Below are 21453 nucleotides of genomic sequence, written 5' to 3' on the forward strand. Positions count from 1 at the left end.
TTGGACACGCAACTGGTAGTCTCTCTCTCCAGGCTGAGGGTATAGCTGCTGGAGGAGGGGCTTAACAGTTTTGACTTAGTGTCACGCCTCCTAGGGAGTTGAGCTATAACCAAGATTTCCTGTGTCCCCCAAAGAAGAGCGAGAAAGAGATTTTACTGGTAAGTTATACAAAAATCTTGTTTTTTTGCATTCAGAGTTTACCAGTGATGCTAACTAAATATAAAAAGTCAGGACATTATAATTAGCTAGTCTTCTAATTAATACTCATTTAATATGTACTTGTTTTATCAGGTAGGTAGATAGGTCAATACTGTAGATAGATTCTTTGTGGCTCGATTAAAAAACAAAAATTAAAAAAAAATTGATTTTAGTGTTAAATAGGTAATCTCATCAGCGTAGTAGAACCATTCAGATATGAAACATGTTTTTCACGGTGATGTATATACTCTTGATTTTGTGTTACCATCAGTTTACCCTTAAACATAAAAGTGGATGGAGTGAAGACTATTTTTACGGACATTAAAGAGGAACTTTCATCAGTTTAGCCCTAGTCTAATTATGGTCTTACCTTATAGGGCAGCCCCCCACTGATGGCACTTTCCCAAACTGTCATGGCATCAGTGGGAGCCACCCTATAAGGTAAGACCATAATTAGACTAGGGCTAAACTGATGAAAGGTCCTCTTTAACTATGATGTGTTTATAAAGATGTGAATTAAATATCATTAGTTGAGCATTCTGTTTCATATTGAGCTGGGAAAAAGTGAATAGCGATGCCTTGGTGTCATGGAAACGGCAGGCTTGAGTCCTACTAATTAAAAGCTAATTAGGAAGATTTTTGGTTCCATGTTCCCATAGTTATTGGTTACCCATGGTGCGCTGTGATTTCTGTTGAAAAGGAATCTATCACCATTGTTACTTAATTAAAAATATTCATTAAAAGTATAGTTTTATCATGTGGGGGCAGCCATATTGGCTTTATCTCCATGGAGATGGTGTTCACTGCAAGAGAACACGAATGAAATATGTCCCTGTTCGCTTATATTGGAGAGTGTAATACACAGGGAAGAGGGTTCCCTACGCTGGCATTAAAGAACTGGCATCCTCTTCTAGCAGCCATAGTGATTCTATAATAGAAGCGTCTACAGCCACCCTACTTTTTAAGCCGGAGTGGACTGGGAACTTAGTGACCCTGGAAACAAAAAACTAAAGTGGCCACCGTGTTGTGGGCAGGTCCAAACTAACAGAAGGGGGAGCGACACGAGTAGGCAGGGTCAGTAATACCATAGTGCAGCACAAAATACTGTCCCAGCAGAACTGAACACCACAGTGAAGCATAAAATACCTACCAGAAGCTGTCGTTATCTGGTGGCCATTAGTAGCTGCCACGTTCTCTCCTCCTCTTTCTTCAGTAGTCTCTATGATATGTAGCAGGGGGTCTAGGAGCTGAGATTCAGGGCACAGCGCCAAGCCGGCCCTACCTTCTGCATGCTGTCTGGACTGCCCTAGTAATGACCCCTATAGTCCCCTCTGTAGTATGCTCCAAGTAGTGGCCAAGGAAAGAAAGAAATAAAATACCGGAGTCTCACTAAAAGTCTCTGGTGCAGGTCACAGGTCTCCACTGGCCTACGCGCTGAGATACTTGTGTCCCTGTGCCATTTGTACACTACCTTTTATAGTGACCTATGAGGGTGAACAGCAGGGCAGGGAGTGAGGGTCCCATTCCCGGCTGCAGTAGTCAACTGTATCTCCACCCTGAGGACGGCGATATAATTCAATTCCAATGGGCACCTTTGGTCGGTTACATAGGTATCTGATGCTCCCAGCGTTAATTAATGCTGAGAGCATCAGACCATTATGTACCCAGCCCACAGGGAAATTTTATTTTTTGGTCTATGACCAGTCTATTGTCCCAAATGTCTTTACTTGGTCAAGTGTTGTTACTGTCTGGTAGAACACTTTATTGTATTTTCAATAGATCATTTCCAAGTTAAAGGATGAAATAGTTCTAATGGAGAAAGAACAAAGTGATCTCGATCTCCATATTTCCCGGACAGATCTGTGGTGTGAGAACCTTGGTATGTGGCGGGCACTTATTAACATCAGTGAGGTGAGTTGTGTGGTCAGAGATAAAAATACTGCACTTTGCATAGTTCCCATCTAGAACTTTCAAGTAGAGGCATGTATATGCACAGTTTTATCACTCACAGCAAATTATGGACAGTCTAAGGTTGTACTTGTGCCAGCATCACAGGGACATATCTGGGATTTTCACTGCAGGACTCAGGTTCTACTGTCCAAAGTGTTCTTCCCTTCAGCCATATCGAAAATAACATACAATAAAGCATTATTATATGTGGCGTTTCAAGCTTCTTTATTTTGGATACAGGACCAGCATTATCAAATATTATATCTACCAAATTCAACGGTCTGTGTCTATATTCCCTTCTGCACGCCACCAGCTTTCAACAGACATTGTATTAATCAGTAGTACAGTGTGTGTATATACGGAATAACATTATGTCTGGCCATTATATCACCTGTATCTGGTATTTTCTTTAGCAGTTTCCCCCTGTGCTTGTTGAATATCTGGTTTGCAGCTTTCTCAGACATAGTGGGTGGAGACTAGCTGCCATCTACTGCACACACAGAAAGTAGAGGAAAATATCCTACCTATAACAAAATAATAGCCATTTTAGCTTCTGCTTTTTTTCTAAACTTCTAAATATCAAATCTGCAAGTACAGTGGATATAAAAAGTCTACACACCCCTGTTAAAATGTCAGGTTTCTGTGATGTAAAAAAATGGGACAAAGATAAATCATTTCAGAACTTTTTCCACCTTTTAATGTGACCTATAAACTGTACCACTCAATTGAAAAACAAACTGAAATCTTTTAGGTAGAGGGAAGAAATAATATAAAAATAAAATAATATGGTTGCATAACTATGCACACCCTTAAACTAATACTTTGTTGAAGCACCTTTTGATTTATTACAGCACTCAGTCTTTTTGGGTTTGAGTCTATCAGCATGGCACATTTTGACTTGGCAAGATTTGCCCACTCTTTGCAAAAACACCCCAAAGCTGTCAGATTGCGAGGGCATCTCCTGTGCACAGCCCTCTTCAGATTACCCCACAGATTTTCAATCGGATTCAGGTCTGGGCTCTGGCCGGGCCATTCCAATACTTTAATCTTCTTCTGGTGAAGCCATTCCTTTGTTGATTTGGATGTATGCTTGGGGTCGTTGTTATGCTGAAAGATGAAGTTCCTCCTTATGTTCAGCTTTCTAGCAGAAGCCTGAAGGTTTCGTGCCAATATTGACTGGTATTTGGAACTATTCATAATTCCCTCTAGCTTATCTAAGGCCCCAGTTCCATCTGAAGAAAAATAGCCCCAAAGCATGATGCTGCCACCACCATGCTTCACAGTGGGTATGGTGTTCTTTTGGTGATGTGCAGTGTTGTTTTTGCACTAAAAATATCTTTTGGAATTATGGCCAAAAAGTTCAACCTTGGTTTCATCAGGCCATAACACCTTTTCCCACATGCTTTTGGGAGACTTCAGATGTGTTTTTGCATAATGTAGCCTGGCTTGGATGTTTTTCTTTGTAAGAAAAGGTTTTCGTCTTGCCACTCTACCCCATAGCCCAGACATATGCTGTAGGCCTCTTGGTAGCCTCCCAGACCAATTTTCTTCTAGTCTTTTCATCAATTTTGGGGGGACGTCCAGTTCTTGGTAATGTCACTGTTGTGCCATATTTTCTCCACTTCACTGTGTTCCATGGTATATCTAATACATTGGAAATTCTTTTGTACCCTTCTCCTGACTGATACCTTTTAACGATGAGATCCCTCTGATGCTTTGGAAGCTCTCTGTGGACCATGGCTTTTGCTGTGGGATGCGACTAATAAAATTTCAGGAAAGACCAACCAGAGCAGCTGAACTTTATTTGGGGTTAATCAGAGGCAGTTTAAATGATGGCAGGTGTATGCTGACTCCTATTTAACAGGATTTTGAATGTGATTGCTTAATTCTGAATACAGCTACATCCCCAGTTATGCAACCACATTATTATTAGTTTTTGTTTTCTTCCCTCTACCTAAAAGATTTCAGTTTGTTTTTCAATTGGATGGTACAGTTTATAGGTCACATTTAAGGTGGAAAAAGTTCTGAAATGACTTACCTTTGTCTCATTTTTTTACAGCACAGAAACCTGACATTTTAACAGGGGTGTGTAGACTTTTTATATCCACTGTATATCAGCAATTTTGGAGCAAGCAAAGTACCAAAGTACCAATACATAAATTTTATCACTTTGGACGTGCTGACTCCATTTTTTTTTTTCTCATCTCCGGTTATGTGTTTTTTTTTTTTTTTATGCATCCTTTGTTTTAGTCATAGCTACGCTAAATGGCTTTTGTATTGGTACGAAACCTAGATAACTGAATAAAGTTGAAAACATTGGACCTCGAGCATTTCTGGCTTTTCTGCAAATTTACTTCATATTATCAGCTTTTGAGTCCTGCTGTGCACTCATTTGGGAAGGAGATTTTGCAAATGTTGCTTTCTAGGTTATTTTCTATATATTATTATATATATTTTTGCAGGTATCTGAAGAGAATGGAGAACAGATGCCAATGTACTTTGTATTAGTAAGTTTACCAGAGTCTGGAGAATTGGACAACAAGAATTGGACTGTACTGAGGAGATTAAGCGAATTTCAAAATCTGCACAGAAAACTTAGTGAGGTATTAAAATGTTGTGTTTTAGGTATTACTAAAAGTATAATGAAAAATAAATCATACTGTCATTTTCAGGTTCAGTGTGTTGGCCAGCATGGTCTGTTCTTTAATACTGCACACCAATATATACTGTACAACCAAAATAGCCTAAAATAGCAAATGCCATATAAAGTAACGCAAGGCTAGCAGTGTTGAACACATAAATAAAAATATTATCTTTGTTAAATACGACAATACAAATAATTGAGAAATGAATAAAAGCCAGATTCAAGAGATTAAACGCAGCAAGACAGTATAGAGCAGGACGCCTCTTCCCCACATCGGTAAGGAAGCGTTTCAGAAGCAACTCCAGATGGTTGTAAATATGAGCAGCATAATAATCAAAATGTATGTAAAAGGACCTATAGAAAAATAGGTGACTACATACTGTCAGTAGAAACATGCATAATGTAACCACATGTGGTGTTAAATACATTTATGTTAAAAAAGATAAAAGTATTATACCTGTATTGGCTAACCAAAAGGGAGGAGCTGAGCAGACTGGTATATGAATGTAGAAAAACAGAAGGCATAAGGCCCCTTTCACACGGGCGAGAATTCCGCGTGGGTGCAATGCGTGATGTGAACATATTGCACCCGCACTGAATCCGGACCCATTCATTTCTGTGGGGCTGTTCAGATGAGCGGTGATTTTCACGCATCACTTGTGTGTTGTGTGAAAATCGCAGCATGCTCTATATTCTGCTTTTTTCACGTCAACGCAGGCCTCATAGAAATGAATAGGGCTGTGTGAAAATCGCAAGCTTTCGCAAGCAATTGCGGATTCAGTGTGAGTTTCACGCATGGTTGCTAGGAGATGATGTTAGTAAATTGATAAAAGTCAATTTACTGTATCTTCCCTTATAACATGGTTATAAAGGAAAATAGCATTCTTAGTACAGAAAGCTTACTAAAATGTGGCTTGAGGGGTTAAACAATAAAAAATAAACTCACCTCATCCTCTTGTTCGCGCAGCCGACATGTCTTCTTTCTTCTTCTTTCAGGACCTGCAAAAGGACCTTTGATGACATAATCTTCTATCTTCATTCAGCACGTGGTGAGCGCGATTACGTCATCAAAGGTCCTTTCAACCCTATAGCAGATAGTGCCATCTCTGCATTGGTGCTGTGAGTAAAAAAAAATGGGGGATTCAAGTTAAAGTAGAAAAAATGGTCCCGACGTATTTCTGTTGGTCGGTTATTTCATCAGGGGACACAAACACAAAAGGTGGCCTCAGTGCTGGTAAGCAAAACACACACCTAGGTATCTTAGGTGGAAAATATAGCAGTGCTACCCCCAGTGGCGAAACTAGAAATTACTAGGCCCCACATCAAATTTTTGAAGTGCCCCCATCCCCCAGAAACTTCTTCGCAACACCCTCCTCCCATGCAACCCCCACTCCTGTGGCTAGTAGATAGCTCTCTCAGATGGGGCCCGGCAGCCGCTCTGTCCATTTCCTACAATGTCTCTGTATGTGTCATTTTATAATACTGTTGAGGCGGTCCTGACAATAAAGTTTAGTACTCATCCTGGGTGGGCCCCTTCTGAGTTCAGGCCCCAAAGCAGCTGCTTCCCCTATAGCTACACCCAGAAGTGCATAATTTGGTGTCACTTCTGCCCAAAAATGACAGGACGCGAGCAATAGTAATATGAATCTGTAAGGGGATATGTAGAGAATGCTATATCAGAGGGATGAAGCCGAGGTGGGGACTATCATATAAAGCAACAACATTTTGTTGCTCATTGAGCCCAGGGTTTTTTAGGCGAAAAATCCACCAGGCCTCACGCTGAAGGATTTTTTTTTGGCCCAGTTGCCTCATCTTGAGAGGGGTAGAATCAGTTTGATTCCCGTGAACTTGAATATAATTAGGATATATTAGTTTATTTACAAATGCCTATCCAGGCAATAGAACCTGTCTTCACCCAGGTGTAAATTAATACTTCACTTTTATTTTAATACAATTAAAACCTAAATGCTAAGTGTGTGCGAGGTGCACTCTTTTATTGAACTTAAACAGAACCAAAAAATTAAGGGGTGTTAAAAACACAGTACACCACTTCTCTGTGAACGCCAGTCTCTGTATGCGCGATTGTAAACGCCCGTACAATCGCGCATACAGAGCGCTCGTTTCAGAACGCTCAGGTCTGAACCCAGCGTAAGGGGCCACGCACACTGTTGTCTAAGGGCCCACGTTTTTTTTTTGTTTAGTTTTTTTGCAAACCCATTGAATGGTTTCGCCAAAAAAAGGAAGTTACCCAGTGTGCATTCCATTTCCGTATGTCCGCTCCCCCAAAAAATAGAACATGTCCTATTATCGTCCGCAAAGAAGGATAGAACTGTTCTATTATGGCCAAGGTGTTCCATTATGCAAAATACCGAATGCACACAGATGTCATCCTTATCTTTGGCGGATCCGTTTTTTGCGGACCGCAAAATACATGCGGTCGTGTGCATGAGCCCTTACAAAGATATCGTTACATGACAAATCTCCAACAGGGGGCATTTTAGTGCTTTTTCTCTTATGGTCTGTGAACGGCCCCTTACCCTTAAAGGGGTTGGTTTCATTGAGACTATACAGAAGTTGTACATCTTCCAAAATCTGCTGGGGGACTCCTAGTTCCCTACTTTCCTTCCTGTATATGAACTGGAAGTGTTTATGCCAGCGTAGTTTTCTTCTAAACTAATTGATATCTCTAAGGCCTCATGCACACGACCGTTTTTTTTTTAAGGTCCGCAAAAACGGGGTCCGTGATCCGTGACCGTTTTTTCGTCCGTGGGTCTTCCTTGTTTTTTGGAGGATCCACGGACATGAAAAATGAAAAAAATATCTAAGTCAAGTTTGCCATTGAAATGATAGGAAAAAATGGACACAGATCATGGACGTGGATGACAATCTTGTGTGCATCCGTGATTTTTCCCGGACCCATTGACTTGAATGGGTCCGTGAACCGTTGGCCGTGAAAAAAATAGGACAGGTCATATTTTTTTCACGGCCAGGAAACGCGGATCACGGATGCGGCTGCCAAACGGTGCATTTTCCGATTTTTCCAGGGACCCATTGAAAGTCAATGGGTCCGCGAAAAAAAAGGGCACAACGGCCACGGATGCACACAACGGTCGTGTGCATGAGGCCTAACCCCGTTAAATAGGCAAAAGGAGGACAGGTTGAAAATCTGATGCCAATCAGTTATGGCAGATTTCATAGTGGATAAGATTGACCCGGCTCTTAAAAATGTTGATTTGTGGGCTTAGGTCCTCTGCCCCGACCTTTCTGAGAGCCCTTGCCACTACCATGTTCTACCTCTTCTGGAACGATTGTATTGATATCTGACGTTTCCATATCACTAGAGCTGCAGTCTATGTCAGGTTTATTATTAGTAGGAGAGGGTGAGATCAACGACAGAGTAGACTTGTCCTTGACTTGTCGTGTCGCAGTCACAGCATGTCACATGTTGCAGTGCGACACCATAGACTATAATTATAGAAATTGTTGAGGCAAGATGTCGCACGACACATGTCGTCGTGTAGCCCTAGCATTAAAGGGGCAGGGCACTGTGGAGGTCACTGTTAAGTGGGCAGGCTGCTGTGGAGGTCACTGTTAAAGGGGCGGACACTGTGGAGGTCACTGTTAAGGGGGCAGGGGACACTATTAAAGGGGGAACTACTGTGGAGGTCACTGTTAAGGCAGCAGGGTACTGTGGAGGTCACTGTTAAGGGAGTGGGGTACTGTGGAGGTCAATGTTAAGGGGGCTGGCCCCTGAGGGGATACTGTCAGTATCTTTTAACGACACATACAATTAACAGTGGCGTACTGCCAATATAGGCAGACCACGCCGTTGCTATGGGGCCCGCAGCACAGGGGGGCCCGGAGCACATGGAAGGCTCCGCCCCCTACTCTGCACAAGACAGTGACAGACTCAGTGTATTCATAGTTTCAGGCGGCGTTCTTGAACTTCTCCCTCAACCCCACCCATTGTTCGGGCTGCATCTCCCTCCCCGGCAAGGATCCTGCTGCTGCTGATTGGCCAGTGTATCACGCAGCAGGAGCAGCGCAGCCAGGCACACATAGAGACTAGGGTGGCCACTGGCTTCACGGACCTCGCCGGCCACGCCCCTAGAACTTACAAACCACGCCCACCTCCGCGAAGCCACGCCCCCATCGCCTGCCGGGAAACGGGTGGAGGAGAGGTAAGAACTTGTGGAGGGGTCATGGGTGTCCTGGAGGGACAGTAGTAGTTATTAACGGTAACCCCTTTCAGCAGTACCCTATTCACAGTATTTATTAACCCTTTTCAGCAGTCCCCTGAGGGCTTAATAAATACTGTGAATGGGGAACTGCTGAAAGGGGTTAATAAATACTGTGAAAGTGTGAAGGGCCTTCACATAGACCCTTCAGTCCCCTCTTCACACTTATTTATTTCCCCCTTTCAGCTGTTCCCAGGACCCACACAGTAGGTATTTTCAAAATTACCAGCGCCTGCCCTTCCCCCCCCCCCCCCCCCCCTTTGAGCAATCCCCGACGGCCCACAGCACAGACCAGGGAGTACCTCAGCTGCGCTCCTCAGAGTCTGTTCCTCCACTTCCTGCGTGGCCGCGCCTGCACAAACCAGAATTGACTGGCGCGATGCAGGCGCTGCCGGACGTGCGACTGTCGGTGCGCTCTACGCCGTGATGCGAGTGATCCTTAAAGTGCCCCGTACTCGTCGAGTCTAGAGTCGCTGATGCCCACACAGCCGCCACTGCCTCCCTCCCGTCACGCAGATTAATACATCCAGCGACATAGGGGGGAGCAGCCAATAGCAGGCCACAATGGGAACGAGCCTCCCTAGCATCGCGGGTGACGCTAGGGAGGCTCATTTCCGACGCAGCCTGCTATTGTCTGCACCCCCCCCATTGGGCATAAGTATTAACTGTATGCGGTGCCTGGGCAATTTGGGGGGGCATAATAGGGATTAGATAGCCCCTTTAACCCTTAGGATACCAGAGGTTTTTTCATTTTTGCATTTTATTTTTCCTTCCCTATCTTCCTTGAGCCATAACTTTTTTTTGTGGGAAAACCCAACAATTTTTCCACCTTTTTAGGGGTTTTGTTCCTACAGCTTTACCTTTGTGGCAAAACTGACCTGTGCCCTTCATTCTCTGGGGCAGTACGATTACAACGATACCACATATGTATAGGTTTTTTATGTCTAAATAGTGTAAAAATACATTAACACTTTGATAAAAAAAAAAAATATAACTTTTTTACATCACCATATTCTGACCCCCATAACTTTTTTATAGTTATATGATCTACTGAGCTGTGTGGGGGCTCATTTTTTGCGGGATGAACTGTAGTTTTTATTGATACCCTTTTGGAGTGTGTGTGACTTTTTAAATCACATTTTATTACATTTTTTGGGGTGAGAGAAGTGATGAAAAAATGGCGCTGGTAACAAAGCTGTGTCAGGCTTTACCGCAGTGGGCACAGGCAGGAGGAGTGATATATATGCGGGCTCCTTCCCTGCACTCGTTCAGTTGTGCTCGCATACATATGGCGCCCTGTGCCCACTTTGCTAAAGCCTGACATCGCCCATTTATGCCCGACTTTACCAAAGCAGACAGGCAGGAGCAGTGATGTGTGCTGTACATGGCTGAGATCCTTACTCCCATACAGAGAGAGTATGGATTATAAAGCGCTATAAGCACCTGAATTCAGCACCTATTTCTTAAAGGTTTCTAACGGTTTCAGTAGAACATGTATACATTTTTTTTATTGGCAAATGGGGGTGTGGCAGGGGAGGAGCCAGGAGGTGGGATGGGCCAGGGGTGGGTAGTGGGCGGGGTTGGGGGCCCAATTCAGACTCTTGCTATGGGGCCCAGTGATTTCTGTGTACGCCCCTGCATACAAATATTAAATGAAATAGATGAAATATACCCGTACAAAGCCGGGTGCTTCTGCTAGTAGTTTAATATAAAAAGCTCAAATATATTGCTCAAGAATAACAAACGTGTAAACTTACTACAGAGAGCCATGGGTAGTGAATACAATCATCTTCTGAACCCACCTCCCAAGGCTACGGAATCTGGCAAAATGATCTGACTCTTAGCCAATTCTGACCAGGCAACGACTGCAGCATGGGAAATCATTTCCCGACACTGGGTGATCCTGAGGCTGTACCCTGACTTAAAATTTTTGGCGACACATATCCTATACCGCAATATGTGTGTGCTCCATCATGCCACCTACATCACAACATGTCTGTATTATATTATTCACATATCTACTTTTATATACCTGTACAGCTTCTTTTTTACATAATTTCTATGCCTAAACCTCTTCTAAATCCTTGTTGTGCTTTTTAAACTAGAACAACCATGTTATTGTATCGAGTGGTGCCTTCTCTTTCTTGTCTTATTAAAATACCTTCTGATTATTGCCATGTATTAAGCCCTAGCGATTCACTGTGTTCGCACCCCTTACTTATCTATGGCTGATATTAAGGTTTTATCTCAGTCGTCAGCATCGCCAGGGAGTATGGGGGTTTGCTCACCTCAGCCCTTTTCGTCACACTTGCAGCCCAGCCCCTATTACCATGACACCGTGTCCTACTTGGTACCACATGGAGGACAGATTGGGTGGAAGTGACATAAATCATGCACTTTTTTGGGCAGAAGTGATGCCAAATGACCCATGATCCTACATCGCGACTTAATCTGACGCCTACCCAACTTACTAGCCTACTAGCTTACAATACAGCACTTTCCTAGTGTTAAGCCATGCCTTTACCCCAGCCAGCCATACGCCTATAGGGTGGTAGCACTGGTTTATTTTCACCTGAGATACCTAGGTGGATCTTTTGCCACCTTTTTGTGTTTGTGTCCCCTGATGAATTTGGAATAACCAACAAACAGAAACGTGCCAGGACCATTTTTTCTACTGCAACTTGAACCCCCCATTTTTTTAACTCACAGCACCAACGCAGAGCTGGAACTATCTGCTATAGGGTTCAAATAGGGATTCCTAGTTATTGATTAGGGATAGTCCAGAGGGGCGGGTGCTCTGACTATACTGGACAAATCAGTTCTGTCAAGGCCAAGAAGGGGCACACTATTTTTTGGGTTTGAAGTCAAGGAGCCGGTCCCATCATTGATTGATTGACAGCTTCCCCTCTATGACTGTGTATACAGAGATAACTGTCAATCACTGCTAGGACCGCCTCCTCGACCTTAATGCCGCAAACAGCTTACAATGGTATAAAATAACAAAAGGTTTCCAGTACACCCACGTAGTAGCACTGACTTTATTCATGATGGTCATGATAATTCATTTGGATTTTTACTTCCCTTAGTGTTTTCCTTCATTGAAGAAGGTGCAGTTGCCTTCTCTCAGCAAACTTCCCTTCAAGTCCATAGACCAGAAGTTTTTGGAAAAGTCAAAGACCCAGTTAAACAACTTCCTACAGGTACGCCTCAATATACTTCATATATAGTAACGATGAGTCATCGCCTTCCTGACTTGTCCTGCTTAGTGACACTACAATAAATAGAAGAGCTGCACAACATAAAGTATTCAGTATAATATCTTCTAAAGGGTATTATTATGAAGGCTTTATAATTATTTATTATCAGTATTCCTTTACTATAATGGCATCCAATCTGAGAACACCATTGACAGAATAACAGCAGATGTACATTGTGCCCACATTCATCCTTACAGACCTTGAAATTGTACTTAGAGGTTGTCCATATTATGGAATCATGAGTTCCTTCCCTTCCAGCAGTGGAGAGTGGCTGCAGATAGCACCTCTTGGACCTGGAGGTCTCCTTATGTCTGTGCATTAGGCCCCATGCACACGACAGTATTTTTTCACTGTCCGCAAAACGGGGTTCCGTTGGTCCGTGATCCGTGACCGTTTTTTCGTCCGTGGGTCTTCCTTGATTTTTGGAGGATCCACGGACATAAAAAAAAGGTCGTTTTGGTGTCCGCCTGGCCGTGCGGAGCCAAACGGATCCATCCTGAATTACAATGCAAGTCATTGGGGACAGATCCGTTTGACGTTGACACAATATGCCCCCATTGACTTTCAATGTAAAGTCAGGAGTCCCTTTTATACCATCGGATCGGATGAAGGGGTTAATTGTGCGTATCATAGCCCCCTGTAGGAGATCAGGGCTGCCAGGCAGCAGGGGGCAGCCCCCCCTCCCTCCCCAGTTTGAATATCATTGGTGGCCAGTTCGGCCCCCCCTCCCTCCCTCTACTGTATTAATAATATTGGTGGCACAGTGTGCGGCCCCCCCTCCCTCCCTCTATTGTAATAATAACATTGGTGGCCAGTGTGCGGCCTCCCCCGGCCCCCCCTACCTCCCTCTATTGTAATAATAACATTGGTGGCCAGTGTGCGGCCTCCCCCGGCCCCCCCTCCCTCCCTCTATTGTAATAATAACATTGGTGGCCAGTGTGCCCCCCCAGCCCCCCCCCCCCTCTATTGTAATAATAACATTGGTGGCACAGTGTGCGGCCTACTCCCCCCCCACACAGCAGTAGCGTCCTGGTTGCCATGGTTACCGATCGGAGCCCCAGCGATTAAACTGGGACTCCGATCGGAACTCTGCTGGGGTTAATTGTGCTGATCACGGCCCCCTATAAGAGATCGGGTGCTGCCAGGCAGCAGGGGGCAGTCATGTACACAGTTCGTAGTATATTCTAACTAGAAGCGTCCCCATCACCATGGGAACGCCTCTGTGTTAGAATATACTGTCGGATCTGAGTTTTCATCTGAAAAAGCTTTTATGCAGACGGATCTTCGGATCCGTTTGTATGAAAGTAACTTACGGCCACGGATCACGGACACGGATGACAATCTTGTGTGCATCCGTGTTCTTTCACGGACCCATTGACTTGAATGGGTCCGTGAACCGTTGTCCGTCAAAAAAATAGGACAGGTCATATTATTTTGACGGACAGGATACACGGATCACGGAGGCAGATGACAAATGGTGCATTTTCCGAGTTTTCAACTGACCCATTGAAAGTCAATGGGTCCGCAGAAAATCACGGAAAACGGAACAACGGTCACGGGTGCACACAACGGTCGTGTGCATGAGGCCTTACACTGAGAGACCATTAATTAGAGTTATGCTTCCTTTTCCCCTTGGTGGCGCTGCAGGGGAATTATAAGGGGTATTTCCCATCTTAGAAGGACTCCTCCTTCCGCCTGGATGCAGTGGCCAGAAATGGTTGGGAATACAGAATACAGCCAAGCAGGTTGTATTATAAGGTTTCTGTGGCTCCCATACAAGCTAATAAGACTTATGAAAACTGTGTAGCTTCCGTAGTTCTGCCCACATGTGTATGTGGAGTTTTACCCCATTAAGGCCTTGTTCATACAATGTGGTATTTTTCAAAAGTAAGGAGTAATAAAAAACTTCCCTTTGTACTTTTCCAAACTGTGCTGTGTGGACTTGGTCCAGCAGTTTCAAAAGCTAGACAGTGTTGTATTGTGTTTGTGGCTTGGCAATTTTGTAAGCATTATGTTACTGTATATACTATATATTCCAGTAGTATCTCACATTCCTATCACTAATGATGTCATCTGTTCTTTGCAGAAGCTGCTTTCTGATGAAAGACTGTATCAGAGCGAGGTGCTTTATGCCTTTTTGAGCCCCTCTTCAGAGCACCTGAAAGTCATTGACGTCCAGGGCAAAAAATCTTCCTTCTCACTCTCTTCATTTTTGGAAAGACTTCCTGGAGATTTCTTTTCCCACCAAGAGGTCAGTAAACCCTGGCTATAGACTTGTGATGTCTATATATTACTGACATAGCGCCAATTTTCAGTGAGGAATACAGGCTGAGCGAGTCATTGTAGTTTAGGCATTTAATGGTGGTGATCAAAGGTAAGGTTTTAAATTATAATTTGTATTTTGGATCTCATTAGTATTATGTTATAATGTAATATTCATAATATGTGCTTTGTGATGGGTCAGGTTTTAAATCCATATGATTACGGAGGTCCACTTTGTGATGTGCAGATACTGAGTGTGGACTGCATTTTGTGACGTGCTAGTTCTAATTATTGTATGTGGTTGTATGAAAGTATAGTTGTGCAATGCTGGAATTTATTTATGACTTGTTTTTAATGCCAATATACTTGAGACCTCATACACATGTGTATGTACTCTGCAATACGCAAAATACAGATACCGTTTGTGTCGCATCATCATTTTTTGTGGACCTGTTGACTTCAGTGGGTCCGTGGTCTGTATTTTGTGGACAAGTATAGGACGTGTTCTATCTCTCTGTAGAACTAATATATGGATGCAGAAAGCACCTAGATCATCTACGTGTTTTCCACCTCAGTAAGTCCATTCTGCAAAATGCGGATCTCGTATCCATTGAAGTCTTAAAAAATAAAATAAAAAGACAACTAACAGATACAATTGTGTCCATGAGGCTTAAAAGTGCTGTCCAAAAAAGAATGTTCTAACGGTGTCCTCAGAGGGGCTCTGGCCATAGGCTTGATCAGCTTGACTGTAATTGGACCTGTTTTGTTACCCCCTACAAAAACGGTGTCTGACATGGATCTGGGGGAATAAAGTCTGTCGTCAGTAGCTACCCCCCCAAAATGTGCTACTAGAGAGAAACAGAGAGCTACTTTGCATAGATGTCTGCCAAACTCCCCATAGAAATAACATGCTGTTTAGGGAGATAGCCGGCGGCTTGTTTATGGGCATGATGCATTTCTTATATCAAGCAGACAAACCCACTGTAGGGACTATTTATTAGGAAGCCATTCCACTTTTCATGTTTTTGGGGTGTTGGAAGAAGCCAGAGTGACAGGAAGAAACCCATGTCCTATTTTTGAATTTCACTGCATTTGCTTGATTTTATGGTATATGCCAGTGTTCTTTACAGTGAGGTCATGTGCCGCTCGCGGTGAGGTCATGTGTGGATTGTCCTGTGTAGATTGTTTTCTGGGTTCTGATAGCTTTAAATATGTGTTCAATTTCTCATTGTGGTGACATTGACAAGTTCTATGTATTCTAATCTATTATGTGCAAGATGGACCATTTCATATACATATATATATTCAGAGTTTTGTTCTGGCTCAGTGTTATATTGTCATTTGTATGTTTTCAGATTTCTATTCATTTTATTAAGGTCCCAATACAAATGAATTTAGTGTAGCATCTTTTTTTACCACTGTTTTTAAGGCCACCAGCAGTTTTTGCCACGTTTCTTTCAGGCTTTTTTTGTAAACGGTGTGTTTGCCCACTAGGATTTTTGAGAGAGAAGTTGATTTGAAATCACCATAAAAAACTGCAAATGCTCCATGCTGCGTTTTTTTTTTAAAGAAGCCAGAATGACAAAAATGCTACATAATGAACAAAAACACCAGGAGGGAAAAAAGTCCTTCATTTCATATTTCCCATAGATCTTCAACTAACATCTCAAGCTGGCTTTCCACCACAAAAAAATGCAGGTGCAAAAACAGCAGCCATGCCATGTTTTTATCATCTTTTGGGATCTGTTACTATTTTAGATGAAAAGCAAGGGTTGTTTTCCAGCTCACCTTCCAATTTTTTTGTAGCCCCATGCACGAAGTTGGTCGAGTCAGTCCATGTACTGGTTGTATGTAGCACATTGAAGGAAATATACTCCAGCACGGTTCCAATGTCTTTATAGTTGCACTTTATTTTTCAATTCTTCAAACAGCAGTAGCAAGTGCAGATAAAAAACTCCACCTCCACCACAACAGTGCTGGAGTATATTTCCTTCAATTTGCTACAACCATTTTAGATGGTCTTGTAGTGCAGATTGAGACGTGTATGAGGCCATGCGGGGGCCGTGTATGAGGCCATGCGTGGACCGCGTATGAGGCCATGCGTGGACCGCGTATGAGGCCATGCGTGGACCGCGTATGAGGCCATGCGTGGACCGCGTATGAGGCCATGTGTTGGCTCTGATGGTATTTAGTTTCTGGCTTTGTCCAGTGTGGTATCAGATGTAGATTATGACCGTTGTGATAGCTTGTACAGATTGCCACTATCAGACCATCATCCGGTCTTTTGTTGGTCCTAAACCTTGTGCCTTTGTGTACTATTTTTAGTACCAGAAATGTGTTGCTGTGTAAATGTTCAGCTATTATATTATTGTAGTGATGCACTCTCTTTTAGTTGTGACATTGGGTGTTTATTTTAATAATGGTGTAAAAGCTCTTAATACTGGTGGCATCGCATTAAGCTGGGTTTACACAAGGCACATGCCACGTACAGCCAAAATCCTGCCTACCTGCAGCAGCGAATCGGCAACCAATTTTGCAGGTAAAGCCAAGGCCTCACCTTCAAAATCATGTGGCCATTGGCTGCCACAGGTGGGAGGAGTTTTGTCCACGTTTGGCAACCGCCACCAGATATAAACCCGGTCCTAGTTTCCGAATAGTGTTCAAATTTATAATAATATGAATGCTGGTGCAGGTTCTTTTTAGTTTTGGCGTCATGTCCAGGTCTGTGTGTCATTGCTGCGCAGGTTCATCTGCACTGTCAAGACCTCATTATTGTTAAGCTGGTGCTTAATCCGCTATACAGTATCTCCGTGTTGTCGGGCACTGACACCTGCTCCCCATTCGCACTGTGATGTGCAGCTACTACTGACGTTTCAGATCTAGGTTTTGAGCAGTAATCTAATGTCCTTGTAAAGCCATGTGCAGGGTCTTCTCATAATGATGTCCAAGTTCCCGTCGGCATTGTGATGTCAAAGGCTTTATGGGGTATTTTAGGATTTGGTCTTATTTTAATTAACCCATCTAGTGTGTCGTACCTAGTAAAAGGATAATTACTTAACTGCTTGGCTCCATTCGGCGATCTTCCAAGTGTAACTGTCATTCTTATTTTTTCTTTTCTTGTAATGTATAGGGGCAGTGATACTGACGATGTTTGTATTTTACTTTAATTACTGAAATTGTACATTTCTATTAGAAATTCATCTAATTAAAGTATATAACAAAAACGGTCAGTATCACTGCCCCTACAAATTACAAAAAAAGAATAACAGTTACACTTAGGGTCCAGTCAGACGACTGTAAGGGCTCCATGCCCGCAAACGCAAACCTATTGACTTGAATTGGTCTGCGATCCACAAGATTCAGAAACAGAACATGTCCCATCTTTTGCGTAACGAAGGGATGGATCGGAAGCGCTTCAGTGGGCTTTCGGGTCTGTGCCTCCGCACCAGGAAAGATTGGACATGTCCTATCTTTTTCCATATGTTGTGGTTTGCGAACCCTTTCAAGTCATTGGGTCTGCATCCGCAAACGGAGGGCTCATGGCTGGAGCACCGTGCATTGTGAACTGCAATTTGCGGTCTGCAGCACAGGCACGGAGCACTTATGTTCGTCTGAATGGACCCTTAAGGACACATCTCAGCTTAGGCCGGTCATTGGCTGCAGCAGCTCATGTGACCCCGTTCGAGCCCTGGCTGGAAGTAAAAAAACCGGGGACGGCGGTTTGCTGAACGAAGCCAAAGCAGTGGGTAGCAGGTGAGTACAATTCTTTTATTAGGTTTCACATGGCAGGGGTGGCCAACCCGTGGCTCTTGAGCCACATGCGGCTCTTTGCTTCTTCAAGTGCGGCTCTAGCTGTGGAGCCGGGAAGCAGTCAGGCCGGCTCACTCTCCACCCCATTGCTCAGATCTCTTTCCCTGATCGGGCACTGTTGCTACTTTGCAGCTCCAGCTCACTCTCCATACGTCCTGATGCACACAGTGTGAGAACGTAGTACATGGAGACACACACTACGACCTGACGTGGTGCTCATCAGGTCACAGTGGAGAGAGTGTCAGACCTGCAGAGTAGCAGGAGCCCAGTGCCTGATCAGGAGAGGGAAGAGATTTTTTTAAATTGTAGATCTGAGCATGGGGGTCTGATCTAAGCATGGGGGGTCCTGATCTGAACATGGGGGCTCTGATCTGAGCATTGGGGTTCAGATCTGAACATGGGGGTCTTGTTTGAGCATGGGGGGGTCAGGTCTGAGCATGGCGGGGATCTGAGAATGGGGGGGGGTCTGAGCATTGGGGGGGGAGATCTGAGCACTGAGGGTCTGACACTGGGAGTCTGATTTGTGTTGTCTGATCCGAGCATTTGGAGGTCTGATGAGGTTTGGGGATCTTATTTTAGGTCAGATGAGGATTAGGGATCTGATTTAGGAGTCTGATCTCAGGTCTGATGAAAAATATATTTTTTTATTTTTTTCTCTGCTAATGAGCAGGTGCATCTTGTAGGGTGAAAAATACGGTGACTCGTGTGTAAATGTATAGCTCGTGGTTCCTGGTAGTCATACATTATATTATTTTTTGGCTCTTTTTGTCTGGAAGGTTGGCCACCCCTGTGCTATGGGATTAACTAAAATTGACCAAATCCAGGAAATCACCTTTTGATGTCTCATGAAATGTGTCTTTATGGTATTGTACAGTCCTCTGCTTTACATAGTGATCCATTAATATAGATTGTTACTCGGATTACTATTACTTTTTGGTCTGGAGCCTACCAGCTAATCCATGGTGATTCCAGGGCCTCACAATGAACAGATACTACCATGCAGCGCCCATATTATCCCCAGCAGCGCCAACCAAATACCACCATGTAATGCACATAATACCACAGTGCGGTCCAAAATACTTTCATAATGATTTGTGGTGGGAACAAAAGCAATCTGAGCAGTGATTGTAATCATGATGTTGCTTGTGATTGCTGGTTTGATGTGAAAATAAGAACAATGCAAGCTATTTAATGATTACATTGCTCACATCGCTTTTATTTTCAACTCAAATCATCAAGAATTGTATTGAGCCATGTATTTATTGTGATTGGATATAGGGATACAGTACTTCTGCGCTGCTTCTATTGTCTGAGAGTATTAGTACCAATGAGTAGCAGTAAATTGCAGTGGGGGGCCCTTCTCAGCATCCCAGTACCTCTGTTTGTGTCCTTCTCCAGTTGTCGGTAATTAAGGGTGTATTCATACAGTCGTGTCCATTTTGCAGACCGCACACCATGGATCTACTAAATATGGACACCGGTTGTGTGCACCCTGCATTGCGGTGCAGATCCATTGTCTTCAATTGGTGTGGATCCATTGACTCCAATGGGTCCATTATCCACAAGTTGCAACCAAAGATAGAACATGTCCTATCTTGTGCAGCGTGCCCGAACGGACTTGGAAGCACATGGAAGGGCTTCTGTGCAGACACTCCGCAAAGGATCACGGACCTATTGAAGTCAGTGGGGCCGAACAGCAATGCATGCCCATGTTTTGCAGATCCATGGTTTGTGATCTGCAAAACAGACATGGCCGTGTGAATGCACCCTAAGACATGGGAGAGGGGGCTGAGGAGGAGAGACGTGGGCCACAAGGCCAAGAAGATTGTATTTAGTCTGTGCTGCTGTGTGTCTGCGAGGCTTGGGTATTCCTCTCGGCCCACATAGGAAGGGAAGGCGATGATGGCCAAGGGCAAGACCCTCCACAACATTTCATGAGGTCTCTGTAAAAGTTGCTTTCTGTTGGTGCAAGGATTTTTATACCTATAAAAATAATTTAAAAAAGGGACAAAAATCATGTATTGACATTTTACCATGGGGGTGGCACCACACATTTTGAGAAGCACAATTTAACACCATTTATGGCCCGACAATACATTGATATGAATTGCAGAAGAATCCAGTCTAGAAGGACCAACTACTACTGAGGACACTCCATATAACACAATGCAGCTTTAAATCTGTCTAGTGCTTGCTTCCCTCAAAAGCCTGAGTGAGTATGCCAGGTGGGCACTAGTGGACGAGGCCAACAAGAGGCCTGTGTCAATACTGAAGTAATACTGCAAGAAATTTAGACTAGCACATTCATATTCATAGTCATGAGGGTAGCGCCTCTTTTAGACTGAGCAACGCCCATCTGCCTGGGGCTTCTGAGCAGAGTATAAATGTAGCTGGTTCCGACACTGCCCAGAAAATGTAGGCTTAGGTAAGTCCAAGAGAGGCGGTAAATTAGTGTTAGGTACCCGTCTGCGGAAGCCTGGTAGATGGGCCCGACACAAGTTTGATCAAAATGTGCGCTAAGAGCTTCCATTTTCCCATTTATAGTAGGTATAATACGGCTTTAATTTAGAATGATCCCCATTTCTCAGCTCTATTGTTTGTATGTGTAAAGTTGTGCAGCCATTTTTTAATCAGTACTGAAGTAGTAAACCGTGAAATGTACAAACAAAGCGAAAGGTCGAATGTGACCAAAATGATTGTTTTGGGCCACAAAAACTGTAGGCGACCCCGAACGCAAGACATGAAGTATGCTGTGGGATACATAAAAATCCAAAAACCTGCTGCGTTATGCAAGAGAACTGTAAATTAGGAAATTATTTTCTTTACAGTCAGACTATAAATTCCGAACTTAAAGCCAAAGGTGAACAGCAATGTCTTAAATGCATCCCTTTTCTGTCTCTTGGAGACTTTTGAGATTTTGTACCCACAGTTGTGTGCATAATAAAAAATGTCCAATTCACAATATTGCCAAGTATTGCCTTTTGGACTAAACCCATGAGCATGTAATTTTATCATGTTCACTAATAACCCACAGCTTTATTACATTTGGCCAGCTTATTACACATAGTGCTGCTTCCTATTGCTGATCTGCAGG

At 43.5% G+C, this 21453-nt stretch overlaps 1 protein-coding gene across 1 annotated transcript in view; it reads left to right on the plus strand.

Annotated features, from left to right (window-relative positions):
* Nucleotides 1-21453, plus strand: part of SNX25 (sorting nexin 25) — a 237870-nt gene that overhangs the window by 202577 nt on the left and 13840 nt on the right. The window contains exons 11-14 of the mRNA XM_044297649.1: nt 1978-2109; nt 4611-4751; nt 12117-12230; nt 14374-14538. Coding sequence (XP_044153584.1) covers nt 1978-2109; nt 4611-4751; nt 12117-12230; nt 14374-14538 — 552 coding nt within the window. The remainder of the gene's footprint in view (nt 1-1977; nt 2110-4610; nt 4752-12116; nt 12231-14373; nt 14539-21453) is intronic.

The sequence above is a fragment of the Bufo gargarizans genome, chromosome 1, assembly GCF_014858855.1.
Source record: "Bufo gargarizans isolate SCDJY-AF-19 chromosome 1, ASM1485885v1, whole genome shotgun sequence".
Lineage (NCBI taxonomy): Eukaryota > Metazoa > Chordata > Amphibia > Anura > Bufonidae > Bufo > Bufo gargarizans.